Below are 22,730 nucleotides of genomic sequence, written 5' to 3'. Positions count from 1 at the left end.
AATCAGCAGGTGCCGACTGGCTTGTTACCAGAGGTGAAGCTTGCCCATTCCATCAACCATGGAAGTGGCTGATGGTTGGCTATAGCCTTCTGAGCTAGATGACATTTGACTATGGACCTTCTGATATCCTCCTCCAGATGTCCCCCTTCCTGTTGTGTTATTTCCCCATATTTTGCTCATTGTCCTATCTTTCCCCATCACCAGCTGTTCACCGGCTGTCAGTCAGTTATTTTTACCTTGTATGTGTACAGCCTCTGTGTTTGTCTATATTTTGTTTTTTTCTGTCTTCCCCTGCTGCCTTCACTTCTCCCTCTTTCTCTTCCCCAACCATTTATTTCTACCTACCCTATTTTTTTCTTATATTGAAAATGGAGTTCCATACCTGTCTCTCCCCCCCCCAATCAATCTGTGCAATTACCCTTGTGTGTTTTCCTTTGTTTGCTGAATTCCCTTTTGCTGCTGCCATATCCTTTTTTTCCTGTTTTAGTGATAAACTGGGTTGGCTTGCTATCCTGCCTTGGTGGTGATGTCTACCATGTTTGAGTCCCTGTCTGTCATGCTGCTTGCTTACTGTGCCAGCTTAATGTCTCTCTTTCCCATAACTTGGACCTTCTGATTTATTATGCAATACCTTTCTTGTTATTTTAGCACTGTTGGCCCTAATACATATTTTATGAGCATTGTCCCACATCATGCTGTCTGCTGGATGCCATTTAGCACTGTGCAGGCATGCACCACTTGTTTTTGAATCCCAACTTTGGTCTCCTTCATGGCACTTCACTTATATTGTATTTTGTATGTAGAAAGTGTTTGTCTGCAGCACATTTTGAAGTGGAGTCAAATTCCTTTGTAAAATAGTATAGGCCAGATGCCTCCCCTTCTTTCAGAGTGGTAACAATTCACTTGTTGCACAGTTGTGTTAGAGCTACTTAGTTGTTTTCTTCCTGTGTGCGTGCATTTGGTCAGACGGTAGAGAGTTCCTTTGCTGACAAAGAGTAGATGCTTGTGTAACTCTTACTTCACCCCAGTTGCAGCAGACTTCAAAGGAAAAAAAGGGTAGGGATACAGGAAGCAACTGCATGTGTGGTATTAACTAGAATGGTGCAGGAAATATGGCAGGGCCAGATTTATTTTAATTTTTATTGTATTTTATTGTATTGTGCTTCTATTTGTTTATTTATTGATTAATTTAACTAATTACACTTTTTATTGACTAGGTTAGGCTCAACTAGGACAGTGGCCTCTTTAATTGGTCAGGGCACCTGAGAACTTCCTATATTCTTTTCGGCCGCTGAGTGGTGTGAAAGGGCTGCTGCTGAGGCCAAATTTGTTTGAGATGGAGGAAAGGAGAAATGTTGAGGCTGAAATGTTGCAGCATACTGAAATATCACAAACTGATTCTACAAGAGAGGAGATTGTTATAGAGCTGGAGGAAGGAAATGTAGAAACTTCTGTATTGACAGTGGTGAAGTATTGAACTGAGACAAATGCTGATGAGAAGTAAGTTGGAGTTCTGTGGTGTGTCGTATGGTGGGAGAGGTAACGGAGGAGGCGCAGCTTGATGAATCAGGAAAATGAGTTGTATTACCAGAAGAGGCTGACAACAGCTTTGGGGGTGTGCTTGGCCAATGGAGTAGCTAGTTTTAAAAGTATGTCCCTGCAACAGGAAGTTATTGAAAACAGTAAGAAAACTTTTACATTTGTAGAAATTGTAAACGAGAGATGCTTTGGCTGAAGCTGAAAGAAGCCAAGGACAACCAAACCAGAAGAGATGACCAGTGGTAATAATTAAAACAAAGAACAGTGACTTAACAGGCATAACATTATGGACAGTATTCTACATTTGGGGTTTAAAGTACAGGAAAAAGAGTTTTGCGAGGTTACATTTGACAATTTCACTTTACTTGAAAAATGTTCAAGTAAATTTGCACAATGGAATGAATGTATGTTTCAGAACTTGGGAGTGCAGCTAATGAAGAAGGTAAATGTGCAATTCAGAATGTCTGACGTAGAGGATCTTGAGTTGGACTTTTTTTTTTGCATGCTTGTAGTAAGGCTTATGAGATTAAAAAATGTATGATAAGTTTTGACTGGGTTGGAGGTATGGGTGACACTGGGTGTGCATAAGGGAAACCTGCAGCATATTTCAAATGCAACTGTGAATGGAAAACTGGGAACGTTGAGGCATTGGAGTCTACCTGAAGCACATCTTTGTGGAGATGAGAACCACTTGGTGTAAGACTATAATAAAAGAAGTTCTGGTCAATGTGGGGAAAGAGAACACACCACAAAACATTTTAGGCCTAAGTGAAGAAAATGCAGTGAATTTTGGACACTTTTGGTTTGACTGTCCTTTACTACAAAAGGAAAGTTTAGAAGAGAATATTTCAGAAGAGAGATAATTTGATGATTATATAACTGAAAATATCAGAGGAGAACGTATTATGGAGGAAATAAATGAACCAGGAAATGTAACTACTACAGGGAACAGTGGCATGAACAAGGAAATGTTTTACAAAAATGTATTACAGTCGATGATGAAAGTTATAGAACATGGGTGATGCAAAATGTAGAGATTGGACATGTATAAGGAGGACTTTTAAAACCAGAATAGATTGTGGTGTTTTCAAAAGATAAGAAGGGAATAACTGGGTGGGTAGAAATGGATGAATTTTTGGCTCATAGAGGAGAATGAGTTAGAATAGGGAATGACAGAGAAGTAATAAAAAAGGAAAGGTATAAAAAGATTGACTGGAAAGATTGTTAAAATAAATTATATAAAAAGGGGACTTAAGACTTTATGGGAACAGCATATGACATTGAGATTACACTGCAGAAAATGGACAGATTGGTGTGATGCTTATAAAGAAAAAAATACAATGAAATATTTTGATTGTAGAAAAAAATGAAGCAAAGGAATAGGAGAGTGTATAATGAAATCATAAAAAGACATGAACAATAGAGCAATTTAGTGAAAGAATAAAATAGAGAAAAACTTAAACCATGTTTAGACATTTTTTAAGGAAAATGAGGACTTTTCACCATTTTTGGGAAAAGATGTAAAAGAATTGATTGGCTGTGTATTGATAAAAATATTAAATATAGGCGGAGTGAGAAAGAAAAATAATAGAAGTTGTAGAAAAGTTTGTGGGTAGACTGTGTGAAAAGGAATTAGAAGAAATATTGATTGTAAAGAAAAAATGTTATGAAATCTCTATAATTGAGGTTACTGTGAGGGATGGAATAAAAAGCTGCTTGGTGGTGGGGTGGCCGTGGTCGTACAGCAGTTAGCATTGTTGTCTCACAGCAAGAGGTTCTCCGGTTTGATTCTCTGCTGGGGTTCTTCTGTGTGGAGTCAGCATGTCCCCCCTGTGGTCATTTGGGTTTTCTCCAGATGCTTCAGTTTCCGTCCACATTCCAAAGACAGGATTGGACACTCTGAATTAGCAGTAAGTGAGAGTGTGTGTGTGAGTGAGTGTAGGTGAGTGTGTTTGCGAGTGAGTGGTACGAATGAACTACCACGGCAGGGCTAACCATCCGGCGGTGTAAACCTTGGCTCAAGATGATTGTCACTGCTGCAGTGACACTTTGACCCTATGTGCAAGAAGGGAGAAGGGGTTGAGGATGGATGGAATAAAAAGAAGGGAGGAATCAATGCCAGGAATTGATTGGCTGTGTTAAAATATAAAGATATGAATGAAAATGAGAAATTAATCTTCTGTAAACTATTAAATGAATGGATAAAGAAAACATTAACCGATGGAAAGATTTGTGGTGAAATAATTAGTTATATAGAAAAGGTAAAGGAAAACGTAAAAAAAATGTAGATTACTAATACTAGGAAATGCAAATTATAAAATACTTTGTGAAAGTAATACAAAAAGGAATGTAAACAATTTTAGATGAATTTATACGACCAGAGGTTTTCAGCATCAAGGAAGGAGATGAAGTGAGTTAGTAAAAGATGTAACCTATATATTGTGATAGAAAATAAGGAAGAAAAGGCTACTGATGTGATGTAGCAAAGGCATTTGATATGGTTAGTCATGAAGTTATATGGAAGATTCTAGAGGTGTGGGGTAGGAGAAAAAATCTTGATTGCTCTAAAACTATGCAGTGAAATGTCATGGGTGAAAATTATGCCAAACTGGTGGAAGAAAAGATAAACTTAAAGATGAGTCAGTGTCTTTATACTGGTAATGAATGTAATAATTCAAATATGTATGTATGAAATGAAAAAATCAAAATTGAAGCTAGAAAATGGGTTTTAGTACGGATTTGTCTGTTGTATGCAGATTTAATTATTGCAGCTAATATTAAGGTGAATAAAGAAGTACGAGTGGAGAAATTATTAAAACATGGTTATAGGTGAATGAGGCAGAATGTAAATGGTTTGTTGAAATTAGGAAAATATTAAACTAAGAAGGAAATAAGTGTATTAGGAATGAAAATATAGTAGAACAATGAAAAACCATGCTGAAAGAAATAAAAATGCTATCACAGTGAAGTTTCAATTTGTCATTTAACAAAAAAATATATGTATTGATTAAATACATCTTAAGGAAACTAGCATATTTTGGGGGGTTGTACATGTTTCCAGCTAAAATGAATAAAGAGATGTTAGAAATATGCTTTTTTATTATTATTTTGTTTGGGGATAAGACAATCAATTGAAAAGATGGGTAATATACAATAAAAAGGTGCATTAACTCTAAAAAAAAATCATATGGTATACTTAACATCTATGATTTTTTTTCTGTGTAATAAAGAAGGTGAAAGAGAGAGTTCTAATAGTGGGAGAAAATGTTAAATGCAAGGTATGAGGAAGTATGGAAATAGAAGGAGGTGAAGGTGGTAAACAAGAAAGGATGGAAGGAAGAGAACTTGAAAATAAAATTATGGAAGGTGAAAATTGAGAATGATAAAAACAAACTTAGTGTAACAATATTATGAAAAAAAATATGTATATCATTGGAATGAATTGAAAGATTTATATAAAATGCTATAAAGAATGTAAGGAAAATGTTTTGAGAATTTTTGTTTGTGTCTTTCGGCTTTTCCCCGGTTAGGGGTCGCCACAGCAGAACTCGGGTCCGCTAATGATTGGTAGTTGATTTTTACGTGCCGAGTTACCAGCCCTGACGCACAACCTTCAACGAAGGTACGCCCATTCCCGCATGTCTCCAAGCAGAAGACGCTCTAGCTGAGAATCGAACCAGACAGCGTCTTACTGTGAGGCGACAACGCTACCACAGCAACACCACCGCGGGTTTTTATGACACATGGTATTTCCTGTGTAGAATTTTATTAGATAAGGTACCATTTAAAAGTAATATGAATTAAAAGGTATTGGAAGGAACAACAAATCATTGTTTTCAAATGCAACAAATGAACAGTTTTGCAGAGATATAAATGGGAAAATTTTAAAAATATAACAATTATACATGGAAGATGAGAAAAATGTGAAATTGAGAAAATGGGGCAGATTATGATTTGAAAGAATCTGGAGATTATGGAAAAGATGTGAAGAATTATTGTAGAACAAAAATAATGGTAAAGATATGCTAGATGAAGTAAAAAGGTGGTTGAGGAAGATGGGATGGGAATTGAGAAAGAATTTTATAATAGTTGATGCTGGCTTAGAAATATGTTCCCTGGGATTCAATAATGCCTACACTAAGTGTACACCGTTCTGAGTGAACAGACAACACAGACATAACTCTCACCTTCTTCCTCCTAATTTTAGTTTTCCAACTGATTTTTTTGCAGCTTCAAATATTGTCAGTGATTCATAAAGGTTACCACAAAGTACACTTGGTGTAATCTTTGAGTAACTAGAAAGCACAGAAAGTGTGGTAGGGATGTTCTTGAATACATATCGTATACACTTAGTCTATACTTAGTGTAGACTTTATTGAATCTATGCCATTGTTTTTTCTTGAAATGAAAAATTGATTTTTTTTATGTAGATTATATGTTAAGGTTTAGAAAATGGAAAGATGCTAAGATACAAAAGTGTGAATGTATAAAGGATGTAAAGAATAAATCAAGAGTTGCTTTATTTACATTTTTTGTCATCATTAAGTGCTGTGGGTCCTTTTACATCCCACCTGAGCCATCACCAGCTGTGGTAGATGGGGCCTTGTTTTAACATCTCATCAGAAAGATGGGGCACTCACAGGTGCACCACCCCCTCTTATGAAACACTGCAGTGTCAGTACTGGAAAATTAATGTAGTGCCAGTACTGGAAAATTAATCCCTCTGTCTGATATGGGAATAGTACCTGTGGTCATTTTATCTTCCAGCATCAAAGGCAAGTTTTTGCTATCCGTTGAGCTTCTGAGACTGGTATCTCATTCTTCAAGGTTACAGTTTTACATAAATAAATGGTATTCTACTGCATGTGTTAAAGACCATATGCAACTATTTTTTGCACTTATCTGCAGTATTTCTCTTCTGAGATGATAGGATAGCTTCTTGCTCTGTAAATCCATTTTAGTGGATATTTTTTTTTCATTTTACTGTTTCCTGCTCGCCAAATTTAGATGTCCACTGACTTAGGGCAGTATTTCCTTTGTTTCCATCATTACGCCCATCACTTTGATGCAAAATTGGATCTGTCTTGCACTAGTTGGTTGGATCTCTTTCTTTTGTTTTTTGTAAATAAGTAAATATTACATTAATGCTGCACATGGGCTGAGTGCAGTATGTCCACTTATTAATGGAACACGTTTTACATCAGCATGCATTATTCCGACAAAATTAATTATAAACTATCCAACACCAATACCTAGCATCAGTGTCGTCTAGTAATTTTCATTGATTAACTAGAAAATCGAATGTCTTAGGGGTGGTGGATAGGGTAAACGTATGTGGTAAATTCAGGGGTGGTCTGCAAAAATTGTGGACAGATGCAAGTTAATAATTAGTGACATTGGGCAAAATCAGAGACGGTTAACAATTATGGACTTTTGTGTTGCATGTGATGTGCTTGTGTGATAATGAAACAGAAGCAGACTTTGTTTGTTTTCACATGAAAGGAATGCTGCATGTATTGGAGTATGAAGACTGGAATGCTCTTTTCATGTGCCTTTCTCAGTATTGTTGACTAGTTAATAAACTCTGCTGACCCCACTGTGATGTCAACAAGGAAACAGAACTTCCTGCAGAAAAATTAAGGGAGAAGCATGTTATGACTATGGAGGGGATTTTTTAGGAGTGATCTTCCGTAAAAAGAAAAGTGAGAATGCAAATTTAAATGACAGAATGGCAACCAATGTAAGCAACTAGGGAGGAAATACATTTTCAGAACAGATAAGCTACTTTGATTTCGTCAATTTGTACATGATCTTTAAACTACATTCCAGCAGTAGTCTTCCTCTTCAGAATACATGCCATAGCCGCTCAGAGTGGGCGAGTTCATTTCAAACATATGAAGTGGTTACAGCTACTTTATTGATGATACATACCTCAGAGTTCTTACTGTGAGCTAATAAAAATGACATTTTAATATATTTCAGCTTGTTTCACTTAAACAAGAATCCTGCCAAGCCAGATCACTGACACTTTAACTGTTATTTAATTTCAGCAGGAATCTGTCACATTCATCTATAGACTCTTCCCTTATTCGCCATCTATATTTATTATAGCAATAACCCACGCCTGGGTGTGGGTAATGCTGGATTTACCCACGGTTGGTGTGGTTTGGTCCCGAGGGACCAAACAAAGCCAACCGTGGGTACCCACACCCAGAAGTGGGTTATTGCTTTTATACAATGACATTATTTAAGAAAAAAATAATTACTTTTCTTAAATAATGGCATTGTATAATGCCTCCTTGCTGCCCTTCCACAACTGTCTGGTATTCCGCGGCAGTTCTGATGTACTGCGCATGCCTACGCAGTACATCAGAGCTGTGGGCAAAAGCAACGGAGAAAGCAAGATCTCCGTTGCTTTTTACTGTTTCGCTATGTTAAATGGGTTTAACATAGCAAGACAGCTTTAAGAAAAGCACTTATCTTAAAGCTGTCTCCCTATGTTAAACCCATTTAACATAGCGAGACAGTTTTGAAAAAAGCAACGGAGAAAGCAAGATCTCTGTTGCTTTTTACAAACTGTTTCACTATGTTAAATGGGTTAAACATAGCGAGGCAGTTTTAAAATAAGCAACGGAGATCTCCGTTGCTTATTTTAAAGCTGTCTCGCTATGTTAAACCCATTTAACATAGCGAGACAGGTTTAAAAAAAAAAGCAACGGAGAAAGCAAGATCTCTGTTGCTTTTTGCACACTGTTTCGCTATGTTAAAGGAGTTTAACATAGCGAGACAGCTTTAAAAAAAGCAACTGAGATCTCCATTGCTTTTTTTAAACCTGTGTCGCTATGTTAAACTCCTTTAACATAGCGAGACAGTGTTTTAAAAAAGACTTATACTAATGGAGAAAGTCCGGGCGACCGGACCTTTTTCCATTAGTATAAGTCGATTTACAACGTGCACGCTGGCCAATCAGCGTGCACGTTTTGGAATATTAATGGGGGGGGGGTCATGGTATAATTATGCTTTTTTGACTGGGTCAGTCCTACTAAGCCAGTGGGCTCTCTTCAGTGGAAAGTTGAGGTAGTATTCATACTGACTAGAGTAAATTTGTCTAGTTCTTCACAAAATTCCTTCCCTACTGTTCTTTATGTGCTCTGAGATCTTTTATATCCACTTAAGTTACCATCAATCCAAGCAGATAAACCTTAATTTAACATCTCAAATATGTGTGCACTTAAGTAGGTCTGATTGTCACTAAATAAAAAATAATGTTCACAGTACAGTGCATTTTGGCTTTTTACTCAAACACCCAGTAACTCTGCTTTGCTAAATCTATGACTGTTTAAATATGATCAAACAGCAACAGAAATCGGTCGCTTTCATCCACAGGTTGTCTCTGTTTACATAAGTTACAGCCATTGTATTAGCTATATGCACCTCAAATGTCTGGTTATCAAGTAAATAAGTGCGATATGGCTATAGTAATGTTGCAGATCATTGCTTTCAGACTCATAACTGTGGAACCCCATGGCACCCCTACCACACACACACACACACACACACACACACACACACACACACACACACACAGACACACACCAGCACCCACATTGCAATCATGTTATATACCTCAACTTTTCATCAGCATTTAAAAGAATGAATGATAACTAAATTAATGGTCAGAGAGACAGTGCAACACATCTGAACTTCACCATAGATATGCACGCTGATTACAGCCATTTTGACTGCATACACCTCCGATTTCTGACTGTGGTCATAGAAATGAATAATGGTCAGTGAAATGCATTTGCTGTTTACTGTCATACACACAATACAACCCACTCCAACCTTCAACGCATACCTACTTAAAGCCATTTTTACTGCATACATCTAAAATGTTTGTTTGTGATCATGTGAATGAGTAAATTAGTAAATAATGGCAACAGCATTTTATCTCAGCTTGTAGCTGTGAAGACGTATGGTGCAACTCAATGCAATGTCCCTCACCTGTGCACATGCCCCATAATTTCAGCCACTTTACTGTGGCCATTATGCATTCGTCTGACTATAGTCAAAGTAATGCAGCTGCACATGTACTTACGAATTGAGGCTACTAAGACTGACTGTACACATCAGATGCTTGGTTGTAATCAGATGAATTAAGAAATATATAAATAAATGGGCACAGTAATGTACTTCATCTTGTTGATGTCAGACATAGAGCACCACCCATTGCCAACCCTTTTTGTGCATATGTGCATGCAGACATATAATTGTAAAATTAAAAAAAAATAATAACTAACATGCAGGCTGGCTGATAGTGGTGTTGAACAGTAGAGCACGTCACAAGTGATCAGCTCACATAGCACACTAGAATATGTTGTGGTTATTAATTAAAAAAGTTTCTGCACAGAGTCCATCCACAAAAGTTATTTCATTTTTTGGTTGCCTCAGTCGCCAAGTTATCCAAGTAGCGGCTCCAGTTGATAGCTACTTGTGACTTTATCAGGTAACCTAATCAACCCTCATTGCAGCCTTCCAAGTAGAATTTATAAGTCACTGCAACTATTCTTATGCAGAGTTCAGAAAACAGGGAAAGTCAGGCATTCTTTCTTTTTTCATATACGTAAAAAAATAAAGACATTGTCAGAAACATTTTTATTTGTGTTAGGGCTGAAGCCCTGCAGTCTGATACCACAAGCCGACCTGCCTAACATGCACAAAATGTGAAGGATACAGTTGCTTCCAAAGTACACACACTTAAATACAAGTAATTAGTAGTGTATCTTAACAGTCCATTTCGTCTGTATTTATTGAAATGTCAGATGTGTAATTTAGTTGATTTTCCCCATGCTTGTTTGAAATCACTCTTTTGCAAAGTGCTTTGTGATGAACCTCTGTTTAAAAAAAAAAAAAAAAACTTTTAAAATAAAGAAAGCTGACAGAACAGCTGTATGTATCATAGGAGCCAGTTTGTAAAACCACTTTTACTTTTTGCATTTTAGCATAACTGCAGCGGCTAGACTAACAGTGAAATATTGCAGTGAAATATGTGGTGTCCAGGGTAAGAAATGTGAAACTTTTACTGTGGCTAAGATACTGTAATTTTAATATTTTGTGTGTTTCACTAACGCGTGTGAATTTTATTTCAGAATGGAGGGAGGAGAATTATTTAACAGAGTTGTCACTTCACAGAGGCTTAAAGAATCTACTGCCAAGCTGTTTTTTTATCAGATGCTCCTTGCTGTTAAGGTATTGTAATTTTATTACTGCATTCCTTGATACATTTTTTGTTAGTATTTGCCCCTAAACTGTGTTTGAAACACTGCTAGTGTTAGATTCCTGTGAGTCAGCATGTAAGCAACTTGTGCATTTACTTTATTTATCTGTACTTTTCTTTTTTTTCAGTAGTACTACATTTTCAAGGCATGACATTAATCTGCAGTTGAACTAGCAAAGCAATTTTTTTAGCTTATTTTTTTTAAAACACCTTATTTTTTTCTGTGTGCAGTAACAGTTGAACCAGGTCTTAAAAGAATAACAACAGCATCTCTTCCTTCATGTCTTTATCCAGTTCACTCCTGTATTATTTGAGTAGAGGAATGCTATATTTCTTCCCTCTGTCTATTCCAAGGCCATAAGACAGTAGCATTGACATTTCCATTTCCCCTCACTTGTTCTGCCAAGGTGCACAGCCTAAACACTCATTTACTTTCCTCTATAGCCAGTACCCTGGGTGACCAATTATTCATTATCTTTTCCCTTATCTCATGATTTCAACTGTAACACACAATTTTTTTCTCTCTCGCTTAGCACTACCACTGATGGGACCTTTTTGGACTTCCACTTCCTAGTTAATTGCCTTTTTACGAACTAACTTAAGCTCTAGTAATAGATTGTGATACAAACAGCTTCTCTCCCTGAAAAGTGTGGTATCAAAAGTATACCCTTTGACAAATTAAACTTTCCCCTAGACCTTTTTTTTTTCCTATTTAGTGACTTCCTCATTGAAATAGTTTAAATGCAAGGAGCTCCAAAAGTATGCATTCTTTCACCAGGCTTATACTAGCAAGGGGAGAAGCAGGAGGCATATGAGTATATCACTTGAGATTAAAAGAAGTTTAATCTATTCCTTTATTTTAAGACAAAACTTCTGGTTGCATATTTCTTTTTGTGGGATTTAGAATGAGAAAATATGACAAAATCTTCCCAATAGCCATAATTTTCTCTAGATTACATATTTTGGAGATATTCTGCCAATAGTACCCCAGAAGGAAGACTGGAGCTAGTTTCCACCTAAAGTATATGTATACTTTCGTTTGAATCCCTTAGCAAATTACGTCAGCGTATCAGTGGCTTAGCTTTGCTAGCCCACTGCATGTTATCTGTATATTTTCAGGAGAAAATGTTGAGAGCATTAGATAGCTTTTCATGCAGGTTGGTGCAGTGTCAGTCTTGTTTATATGATGTTTCACTTTTATTGGTTACTTAAACTTCCAAAATTTCATTTTAAGGCAGGCTGTTGAAGAACCATAACTATATTCTCTAGATCAGTTCTGGATAAAATTGAACATCTTCTGGAAGACATGTAGAAGACTATGTTCCATGCCCTTTAGACACAATGTAGTACCACTGACTTGTGCTATTGGTTGATGTTTGTGTCCTTGGGCATGCATGTCTCCTAATGAAAATTTGGTTCACAGGAGATTACTAGGCTAACAGGTTAAGGGCCTTTACAAGCCTAGCTAATATAAGCCTATTTTACCCAGTATATGGGCAAGAAGATGGCATGGAGTTGCACCTTTTTGCAGAAGTCTTTAGGACTAGCATGGTGGGCATTTCCTTCTTGGATATCTTCATGTTTGGATACCTTGCTAGGGACTGTTACAAGAATGTGGAAGAGTGGTTATAATCTTTCATCAGTAGCTAACATTTACCACCCACCCATCAGGAAGTACTATAGACACGAAGCAGTGAAATATAGACTATTTTAATAACACCTTAGTTTTATTCCAGTAGAGGTAGTCATAACTGAAGTGGCTAGCTGCCGTATTTTTATTGGAAAGTGGAAAAGAGGCATCTACTTCTCTCGTCCTTGGAGTTGAGGTTGGAAGCAGGTTTTGACACAGACTTGATGTATGAACACAGATTGCAGCAAACTTGTAGTGCCGGATCTCATACTGTGTTGACAGTCTTTGAAGTTTCATCTTGTGTTTGTATAATCTGCCTCTACTCCAAATTAAATTCCCAGTGAGAGTGAACATAAATTTGCTTTCATAGTAAGCCAGCCATTTCTTTCATGATGTGTTGAAAGCCACTCATTTTATTTCAAGTCTTTCCTGGTTTACAGTCCTGAATCTGTGTTATAAGCAAGTTCAGCATGTGCAGGAGGATGTGAGTTTTTACTTTACCATCTATTTCCTTCTTGTGCTGCTAAACTGGGAGTGTTTTCTAGATGCATGGAATTTATACTCATTTGTCCAGGTAAGGAAATACTGTAGGAAATGAGTTATTTTCAGACTAGATCATGGTCTTTTCCAGTTTAGAGTTCTCAACTTTTATTCAAGTGCTTATAACTAAGAACTTAACACAAGTGGAATAATACATAATTTCAGAGCACTAAAAGTGTTAGGGCATTGCAAAGTCAAGTTTAGTTACTCTCTAAAGTTGCTAGTGGGCTAGCTGTATTTTTACCTTATTTTTAATATGCAGAGTTGTCCATAACTCACAGTTGCATTTAGAAAACAACAACGTGGCCAAATATTAAAACAGATGTCGGACAAAGATTGTAGAATAACAAGTTGCTGTACCTTTAAGAAGCATTTCTAAGTCTGTTTGTGCATATAAATTCTCAGCATGTGTTATCTTCAGTGCCATTTTGAAGGTGCAGCCAGAGTGTTAACATATATGTGCATGATAGCTAGTTTGTTTATAAGTTAAAGTTACTTAACTTCATTTGCAATGTGTTTGTATATAATAAAGCTGCTTGAATAAGAACTCACAACATTAGTCTGTTTATTCCTGACCTGGCGAGCGACATGGTGTCAGAATCTGGATGGTGAAGATTGCTCTTCAGAGCCATGAGGTGCAGGGGTAACGATGAAGGCAAACTAAGTGAACTGAGAGAAAAAAAAGGGACAGAAGCAAGCTAAAGGCAAAAAGAATATGCACAAAAGAGTTATGTATTAAAACGGATAAAACAAACCATTACTAGGACACAAAATGTATTATTAAGCAAACAAATAGCACAGAAACATTTAAGCAAAAGGGAAGCATAAAAAAGCTCATTCATCAAATGAAATGTTTGAAACAAGGTTATTTGATAAGACGAGCATGTTTAAAGTAAAATGAGCATGTCTAGAGTTAAAGCGAGCACAAGAGAGTATAATGGGCATGAAAAGACATTAAATTAGCAAAATGAATATAATAAAAGGGCAGAAAGGGCACATTAAGAGATTAAATGAGCAAAACGAACATAACAGAAGGGGCAGAAAAATCCAGGTTGAGCATAAAGCAAGGTGACTACGTATCTGTTGGCATATTACTGTGTTTTGGCATAAACTACTACTTTGCATTGATTAAAGCCTTGAATTACATAACTAGAGATGTTCTTCATCTCACATTGCTGCAGTCCTTACACTTGGGTAGTCCGCTGTCCTCGGTCGGCCCGAATATCAAAGTATAAGGCTGACGTCGGTCAAGGCGCATTTGACTGACATCAGGACGTCAGGGTACAAATGCGCATGACCGACGTCATATCCTCAGTCTTTTTTGCCGCATGGTCCGATGCAGAAGCAGCATTGCAAGTGCCGGTTGGCGTTCTGAAATTTTTCGATTTCGGAGTTTCAGACCGAGTCAAAGTTGGCTAAGTACCCGTTGGGAATATTTTAGTTTTTCTTGCCTCAGTGGTTTACCGGATGTCAGAAAAAGTGAATAATTGTATTTCTTGTGGGAAACAGATACCGCATAGAGACTATCATACTTTGTGTATTCCTTGTTTAGGGCCTGAGCACGACGTTGTTAGGTGTCGCTCTTGTGCTAGATTCAATAAGCGCACTATAAAGAGAAGGTTAGATTGTGCCAGGTTAGTCTTCGGGAAGCGGTGCAATTATAAAATGCCGTCGGATGCTCCGACGCCCGCTTCTTCGAAGAAGCGCAGGACAAAGCAGTTAAGCCTAGGCTAGAAGAACCGTCCGTGCGGACGCCGGTTCTTTAGAGGTGTCGGTGGAGCCGGTGGTTCCACCGGAGGTTTCTTTGGGATCCCAGCGAGAGACTTTGTTATTGCAGGATGTGGCCTCTCAGGAGGCAGGTCAGGCTGAAGGGGCTTCTCAGGTTACTATACTCCCTCCCTTCCTAGGGTGGTTAGGCCCTCTCCTTCTGTTTCCAAGGCTTCTCCCAGAGGTAGGCCAGGTTTAGCTTCAGTTGGTGTCACCCCTAGTTCTTCAGGAACTGTGCCCAAGAAGCATATGCTTAAAATGGCAGAAGATTTGATTACTTTGATTAGGGGTTCTTTGCCCCCTCCTGATAAGAGACCTAGGGTGGAGCCTGAGCTAGGGAGTTTTGAGCAGGCTTCGGATGTTTCAGAGTCTTTGCTGAAGACTTGCAGGAGTATTCTCCTTATTCTGATTCTGATGTGGATGATTCTACTCCTTCTGCTTCTCCTCCTGAGGATTTTTCTTTTTCAGAAACTCTTCATTCCATGAGAGAGCATTTTAAGTGGGAAGGTCAGGACTTCTCTGATTCCAGGAAAAGGCTTAGGGAATTTTTGTTTTTACCCCAGCATAGGCCTTTGGCTATTCCTCCTGTTTTGGATGTGGTGGAAGATGTTTTTACAGAGGCTTCTCTTAATCCTGATTCTTTGCCTCCTGCTCCTGTTAAACCGGATAGGTATTACAGGGTGCCTGAAGCTCATAAGTATCTTTTTAAGAGTCCTAGGGCAGACCCAGAAACTGTTAGTCAGGGGCCTAAAGGTGTTAAGGCTTCTGTTGTCAAGAATCCGGTTCCTACAGATAAAGAGGCCAGGGCTTTGGATAGATGGGGAAAGAAAGTTTATACTTCTTCCACTCTAGCTATGAGGGCTTTGAATTGCCAGTTGGACATGATGAAATACCAAAACTATCTCCTTTCACAATTGAAGTCTAAGGTTGATGCTCTGGCGGAAGGTATTGATTGTAAAGAGTTACAAGATTTAGTACATGTTTCTGAACAGGTGGGTAAGCATTCTTTGCAATGTGGTTTTGATGCTGTACAGGCCTCGTCTAGGGTGGCTGCCACTGGGTCAGTTCTTCGCAGGCACGCCTGGCTGAGGGATCAGAATTTATCTGACCATGTTAAAACAAGGATTTTAGATGCTCCTTTACAATCTGATGTGTTGTTTGGTTCTCCTGTTGAGGCAGTTTTAAAGAAAATGGAAGACAAGGCTAAGTCTATGCAGACTGTTAGGTTCAGCCTCCAAAGTTTAGTAGAAATTGGCCTACTAAGGGGTGGGCGTATCCTTCTTATGATTCCCAGTCTAGGGGTAGATCTAGACGTGGTAGGGGCAGAGCTCAGGGCTCTTTCAGGCCTAGAACAGGGAGTTCTCCTGCACAGTCTTGGTGAGGGCAGGGGTCAGTCCTTTCGTAAACAGACCCAATGACCTACCTTTTCAGCTGCCAGAGCCTTCTCGTCTGGCAGCACCTTTGGGAGGAAGGTTGGCACTTTTCAAAGAAAATTGGAGTTTAATTACCCAAGACAGATGGGTATTGGATATCATACACCACGGTTACAGGTTTTATTTCCATACCTTGCCTCCTTTCAAAGGCATGCCAGACGTTCCTCCTCAACAAAGAATAGAGGCTCACAAGCAAATTTCTCTGTTACTCCAAATAGGGGCCATTCAGCCAGTCCCTATGCCAGAAGTGGGCCTAGGATTTTATTCTCGCCTGTTCCTTGTACCAAAGAAAGGGAACACGTGGAGACCAATTTTGGACTTATCTATCCTCAACACTAATCTGGACATTCCCAAGTTCAAAATGTTGACGTTACAGCAGCTTTTACCTCTGCTGGGCAAAGATCATTGGATGGTAACTTTGGATCTCAAGGAGGCTTATCTTCATGTTCCTATCAGACTGAGTTGCAGGAAGTATCTGCGTTTTCGAGCTGGGACTTCTCATTATCAGTTCTCTGCATTGCCCTTTGGCTTATCTACTGCGCCCAGAGTGTTCACGAAGGTTCTGGCTCCAGTGATAGCTTTCCTCAGGTTAAAAGGAATACAGATCTATCCTTATTTGGACGATTGCCTGATTCTGGCTCAAGGAAGGGATGAGCTTCTTCATCATTTGGATTATGTGATAGCAGTGCTAAGATGCCTGGGGTATTCTGTGAACGAAATAAAGTCCAGTCTAGTACCCTCTCAGGACATGTGCTTTCTGGGTGTGAGACTGAATACAGCATCCCAGATGGCCTTTTTGACCCCGGACAAGCAAAAGAATCTTTCCCTTTACTTTCATCAGTTGTCTCATCAGTCCAGGCTGACTGCAAGGACAGTCCTTCAAGCCTTGGGGTTCATGGCATCTTGTATTCTGGTGCTTCCCAATGCCAAACTGCATATGAGGAAGCTACAATGGTATCTCAAAATGTATGGACACAGCACTGCCAGGATTTGGACACTGTCATTCAAATAATACCTTGCATTCAAAAGGAATTGTTGTGGTGGGCTCAAGAATGTCACCTAAACAAGGGACTCTCTGTGACCCGGCCAGAGGCGAGTCAGATTCTAACGACAGATGCCTCAGACAAAGCTTGGGGAGCTCATCTGAATGGAAAGTGGATACAAGACAAGTGGCCTGCCAGACTACAACATCTACATATCAACTTGAAAGAGATGTTAGCAGTCCAGTTTGCATTGATAGCTTTCAAGGATTTCCTTCTTCCAGGGCAGGTGTTGATTCTAACAGACAACACAACTGTCATGTGGTACATCAACAAGCAAGGCGGAACACATTCTTATCCTCTATGCAGGCAAGCAATCATTTTGTGGGAGACTGCTCTCAGTTTACAGCTAAATCTTCAGGCAAGGTTTCTGCCGGGAGCACAGAACTCCTTAGCAGATGTGTTGAGCAGACAAATTATGGATCCCCACGAGTGGAAATTGGATCCTCATGTATTTCAGAAATTGACAGTGTCATGGGGAACTCCAGACATAGATCTGTTCGCTTCTCCACTAAACCACCAGCTGCCAAAGTTTTGCACAAAAAGGTTTCATCCCACAGCTTGGAAGGTGGATGCTCTTTCTTTCAATTGGAGCAATCTTCATGTGTATGCCTTTCCGCCTCTGCCTCTCCTCCCAAAGGTACTACTAAAGGCCAGACAAGACAAGCCAAGGATGATTTTGATAGCTCCAGATTGGCCTCGACAGCATTGGTACCCATTACTGAGAAGCCTGGTATGGAAGCCTCCATGGCCTTTGCCTTCGATTCCACACCTGTTGTCTCAGGAGGACAGTCATCTGCTCAATGTCAAGCTTCACTCTCTGCACCTAACAGCCTGGCATATTCTGTTTTGAACCATAGTGGGCCTCCACTTCCACAGCAAGTTTTGAAGGTTATTTTGGAAGCTAGAAGGCCTAGTACAAGGAAAGTCTACGCAGATAAATGGAAGAGATTTTTATTTTGGAGTGCAGCAAAGGATTTTGATGTTTCTGAGCCTAATTTAAGTGTGGCTCTTCAATATCTTACTGAGTTACTGGACAAAGGTTTGTCCTTCTCTTCTATTAAGGTTCATGCTGCAGCAATTTCGGCTCACTATGATTGTGACCCACCATTGTTTTCTCATCCTTTATTCAAGCAATTTCTTAGAGGGGCAAAGAATATAAGACCCCCACGAAGAGCTCCTACTCCTGCTTGGGATCTCAATTTTGTGTTGGAGAAACTCACTCTACAACCTTTTGAGCCTGCAGCTACTACTGAATTAAAGTTTTTATCATGGAAGACTGCTTTTTTGTTGGCCATTACCTCTGCAAGAAGGGTTTCTGAGTTGCAGGCCCTTATGGCGGTTTAGCCTTTCTTAATTTTCCATAAGGATAGGGTATCTTTACGTACTAATCCTTCCTTTATGCCTAAAGTGGTTTCTAGTGTGGCTTTAAACCAAACTATTCATTTGCCTACTTTTTATGCAAATCCCCAAAATAAAGGGAAAAGATTTTGCACACTTTAGATGTACACAGGCAGTTGCGATATTATTTGGACAGAACTAAAGGGTTCAGGCAGTCTCAGCAGTTATTTGTTTCTTTTGCTTTGAGTTCTCAGGGCAAGCCTGTGTCAAAACAAACTATCTCTAAGTGGATTGGGTTTTGCATTGCTTTCTGTTATTCCCATCATGGCAAGGAGATTCCAGCTGGGATTAGGCCTCATTCCACTAGGGCTACTGCCACTTGACAGCTTTTTTGAGGGGGGTGGCAACTAAGGATATTTTGGAGGCAGCTACATGGAGTTCAGTGCATACTTTCTCTAGGCATTATCACCTACCACTTTACTCTAAATCCAGGGCTGGTTTTGCCACTGCTGTTTTGCAGGGCATTTTGGCAGCTCCTGCTTCCTTATAGTTTGGCCATCCTCCCTTACCTCTGCTTTGGGATTCTACCCAAGTGTAAGGACTGCAGCAATGTGAGATGAAGAACATAGTACAGTTTTGTACCTACCATAAATGTAGATGTTCGAAGATCCACATTGCTGCAGTCCAATTTACCCTCCCTCCTTCCCCTCTGTAGTTAGAGGCGGTTGTGTGGGTTGGGTTGTCAATAGGGTGTATTTTGTATATATTGTACACATTTTTAGTGCTAGGATGGTTGGTTGTTTGCTGTCTTTTGGTTTTGACCTTTATTTTTAGGGTCTTCTGACATCTGGGGCAAGAAAAGACTGAGGATATGACGTCGGTCATGCGCATTTGTACCCTGACGTCCTGATGTCAGTCAAATGCGCCTTGACCGACGTCAGCCTTATACTTTGATATTCGGGCCGACCGAGGACAGCGGACTACCCAAGTGTAAGGACTGCAGCAATGTGGATCTTCGAACATCTACATTTATGGTAGGTACAAAACTGTACTTTATTGAAAGTATCTCAAAGTGTGTAAAAGTGCTTACAGTTTGTGTTTATTACTGTGCATTCATTCCGAAGAGTTTGTTGTGTGCAAAGTGCAGCTATTTCGTGAAGTGCAGTCAAGTACAGCCATTTCGAGAAGTTTCTTGTGCATGGGTGTGTGTATTTGCTGAGTGCTGCCATTGCAGAATGTTTCTTGCACTGTACTGAGTATTTGGCAAAGTGCAGCCATTTTCGGAAATTTCAGTGTGCTGTGTGCTGTTATAAGGAAAGTACAGTTATTTCGAAGTGTTTCTCACTCGGAGCTACTTCTGCCCAGTTCATTTTCCAAGTATAATTACTTCAAAACAGTTTATTCACAAATTGCAATTAATTTGAAATAGTTTATTCGTAAAATGCAGTTGCTTTGAAATGTTTCTAGCCCTCTGTGACTATTGCCCAGTTTATTTGCACTACGCAGTTATTCGAAAGGTTTCTTAAAATGATAAATTATTTTTACAGTCGAATAAAAATAAATTCAAGATAAATGGCTTGTACAGTAAAATAATTTCAAGGTAACTGACTTTTACAGTAAAGTGATTTCAGAGTATTACAGTGCCCAGGAGATTTATTTCGTAAAGTTCAGTTATACAGAGGCTTATCATGCTATTGCAAGTACCCACATAGATTTCAAGCACGTGTATGTACAATTGTGTGTGTTCGTGTACATTTATAAATTCTAAGTTATATTAATATGGCAGACTGATTTCACAAGCCACAACCACTTGTATTTGATCAGAATATTGCAGAGAATTGGAGAATATTTGGGCAAGAGTATGATAAATTTATACAAGTAGCTTATTCTAATAATGATGCATGCAGCAGGGCATTCATTTTGCCAAATCTAGCCTGGTCAGAGGCCATTGAAAGGGAGTGTTCATTTGTGTATGCACCAGTAGTTTGTGAAGGAGAAACTCGCATTGTTGTGCAGGCTGAATCAAGAGAATATCCAGAGTGTTTTGAAGTACAAGTTCAGAGAAATCTGTAACCCCCCAGACTAATGTTGCATTAGAGAAGCATTTGTTTTACACGAGAGATCAAAAGCAATGGGAAACGGTTGCAGCTTACATTACTGACCTAAGAAACAAAGCTAAAACTCGTCAGTTTGGTGACTTAAAAGATGAACTGATAAAGGACAGACTTGTATGTGGTATTAATGCTGCTGTGAGAAAGATGATGGTTCATGACAGTGACTTGAAGCTGAGCAACGCCATTGAGATTTGTCAGATGTATGAGGTTACAGAGAGGCGTACAAGTATGCTTGCTAGTGATAAGGGCATGATTTCAATAGGCTCCCAGAGCTAATGTAGATGGCATGCAACATGTGACGGGCAAAAGCAGGCCTAAGCACATGGCAACAGCAGCCCCTGCGGGACTCCCAGGTAAAGCCCATAGTCTTCTAGTACATTCCAAGACCAGCTCAGTTAAAGGAACATGCTCCGTGCAGAACAAATGCTACTCAGTGCATTATAATCAAGCTTTATTGTTAACTGTTGTAATTGTGGTGCCAACCATGAGTCCAGGATAGAAAAGTGCATAGCATTTGGTCAACAGTGCCACAAATGTAAGAAGTGGAACCATTTTCAGAGATTTTGTAAATCAAGTAGACCTAACGCAGTTACAAAGAAGGGTCACTCAAAAAAGCAAGTTGATCAAGTAAACCTGCAGCAATCCACTTTCTGTGTGGATGGTGTCATGATTGGTGAAAAGGTTGATACTGTGCAGTTATTGGCACGAAATTAAGTGTTTTGTACTGTTTGGATCAATGGTAAATTCATAGAGCTCATCAAACTGGACACTGGTTCAAAGTGTAATGTTAGGTCTGCAGATACTTTTTTCAAGGGTCAGAGATGGACAGCTGGTAAACAACTCAATGTAATTAGTTGTGTGAAGCTTGTTGCTTATGGAGGTGAAGAAATTTAAACCGAAGGCCCAGTAGTGCTCTCATGTTATGTGGTCAACAACTGTTATAGCCTGCAGAGTTCTACAAGCAGCAGAGAGTGAAAGAGTGACTTTCCTGGATTTATAAGTATTTTTTCTGGCTTTCGCTTAAAGTACTGCATCTCAACTGCATTTCGCTTAAAAAACAGCTCTGCATATTGTTTTTACTGTTCTTGTGTTGAATTTATACTGTTAGCACTTTAAAAAGTTATTTTTGTTTAATTGTTAGGCTAACACACTAAAGTGCGCTAGCCGTTTTATAGCATTTACTGTTGTTACTGTATCTTTTTCTCCCTTCTCTGTGAAAAAAGAAAAAAAAAAAAAATATCCTTGTTTTCCCGCTTTTCTGAACTAGAATAGTCCAGTCTTCAGATTTTGCTGATCTCTGGGCTTTGTCTTGGTTCCTGTGTTATCCATACCCTTATTTGGATAAGAGGAAGCTTCTTTGCTCACCAGTGGGAGTGGGGAGCACTGAGCAACCTATTTGGCCCTAGAGGATTGGTTCCAGCCCAGCAACTTGTAGTTTATTGGCCATTTTGGGTCAATTTCTGGCTCTTTTCAACCCCCTGCTATAAAGCCCGCTTTTGCGCGCTTTAGCGTGTTTTAGCACGAAGTTGCTCATAGAGCAGCATCGGGCAGCGCCGGTTAATCAAGTTTAAACTATTTCTGGCTCCGTAAAGTCTGCTCTTCAATTTTTCCTTTAGAACTGTTCTACTTGCAAGCTATACAGCCTATACTCTATCTGAAAAGCTCAGCACTTGCTCCTAAAGCATTTCTTTATACAAGTAAAGCACTCTTAAACAAAAGAAAGTACTTCATTCACCTAAATTCCCTTGAGTACCCATTTCCCTATAGGTCCTTTCTGACTCAGTTACACAGCAATCTTTTTCACTATTTCTAGCATGTCCAAGGGTCAGTTGCTAGCGTCCTCTCCTGTTCAGCTGGTGAATCTGGGAATCTTGAGGCAATGTTACAATTGCCTCATGTACACAGACAACCCTCTCCTCCTCCCAACAAATACAAATATATGCGAGAGATGCAACTATATAGCCAAACTGGAGGCTGAGCTCTCTCAATTCAGTACTGGCAAGACCAGTCAGGAGGAGAAGGTAACCACGCACACCACAAACCCAGTCT

General features: G+C 39.2%; 1 protein-coding gene across 1 annotated transcript in view; it reads left to right on the top strand.

The window, feature by feature from the left end:
- CHEK2 (checkpoint kinase 2) overlaps positions 1-22,730 on the top strand; it is a 1,207,489-nt gene that overhangs the window by 701,140 nt on the left and 483,619 nt on the right. The window contains exon 9 of the mRNA XM_044068390.1: positions 10,689-10,788. Within this exon, the coding sequence (XP_043924325.1) occupies positions 10,689-10,788 (100 nt within the window). The remainder of the gene's footprint in view (positions 1-10,688; positions 10,789-22,730) is intronic.

Source organism: Protopterus annectens, chromosome 4.part0 (assembly GCF_019279795.1).
Source record: "Protopterus annectens isolate FY-2018-M chromosome 4.part0, PAN1.0, whole genome shotgun sequence".
NCBI classification, from domain to species: Eukaryota; Metazoa; Chordata; order Ceratodontiformes; family Protopteridae; genus Protopterus; species Protopterus annectens.
Note: the sequence above shows the minus strand (reverse complement) of the source record. Positions and strands in the feature narration are given on the sequence as shown.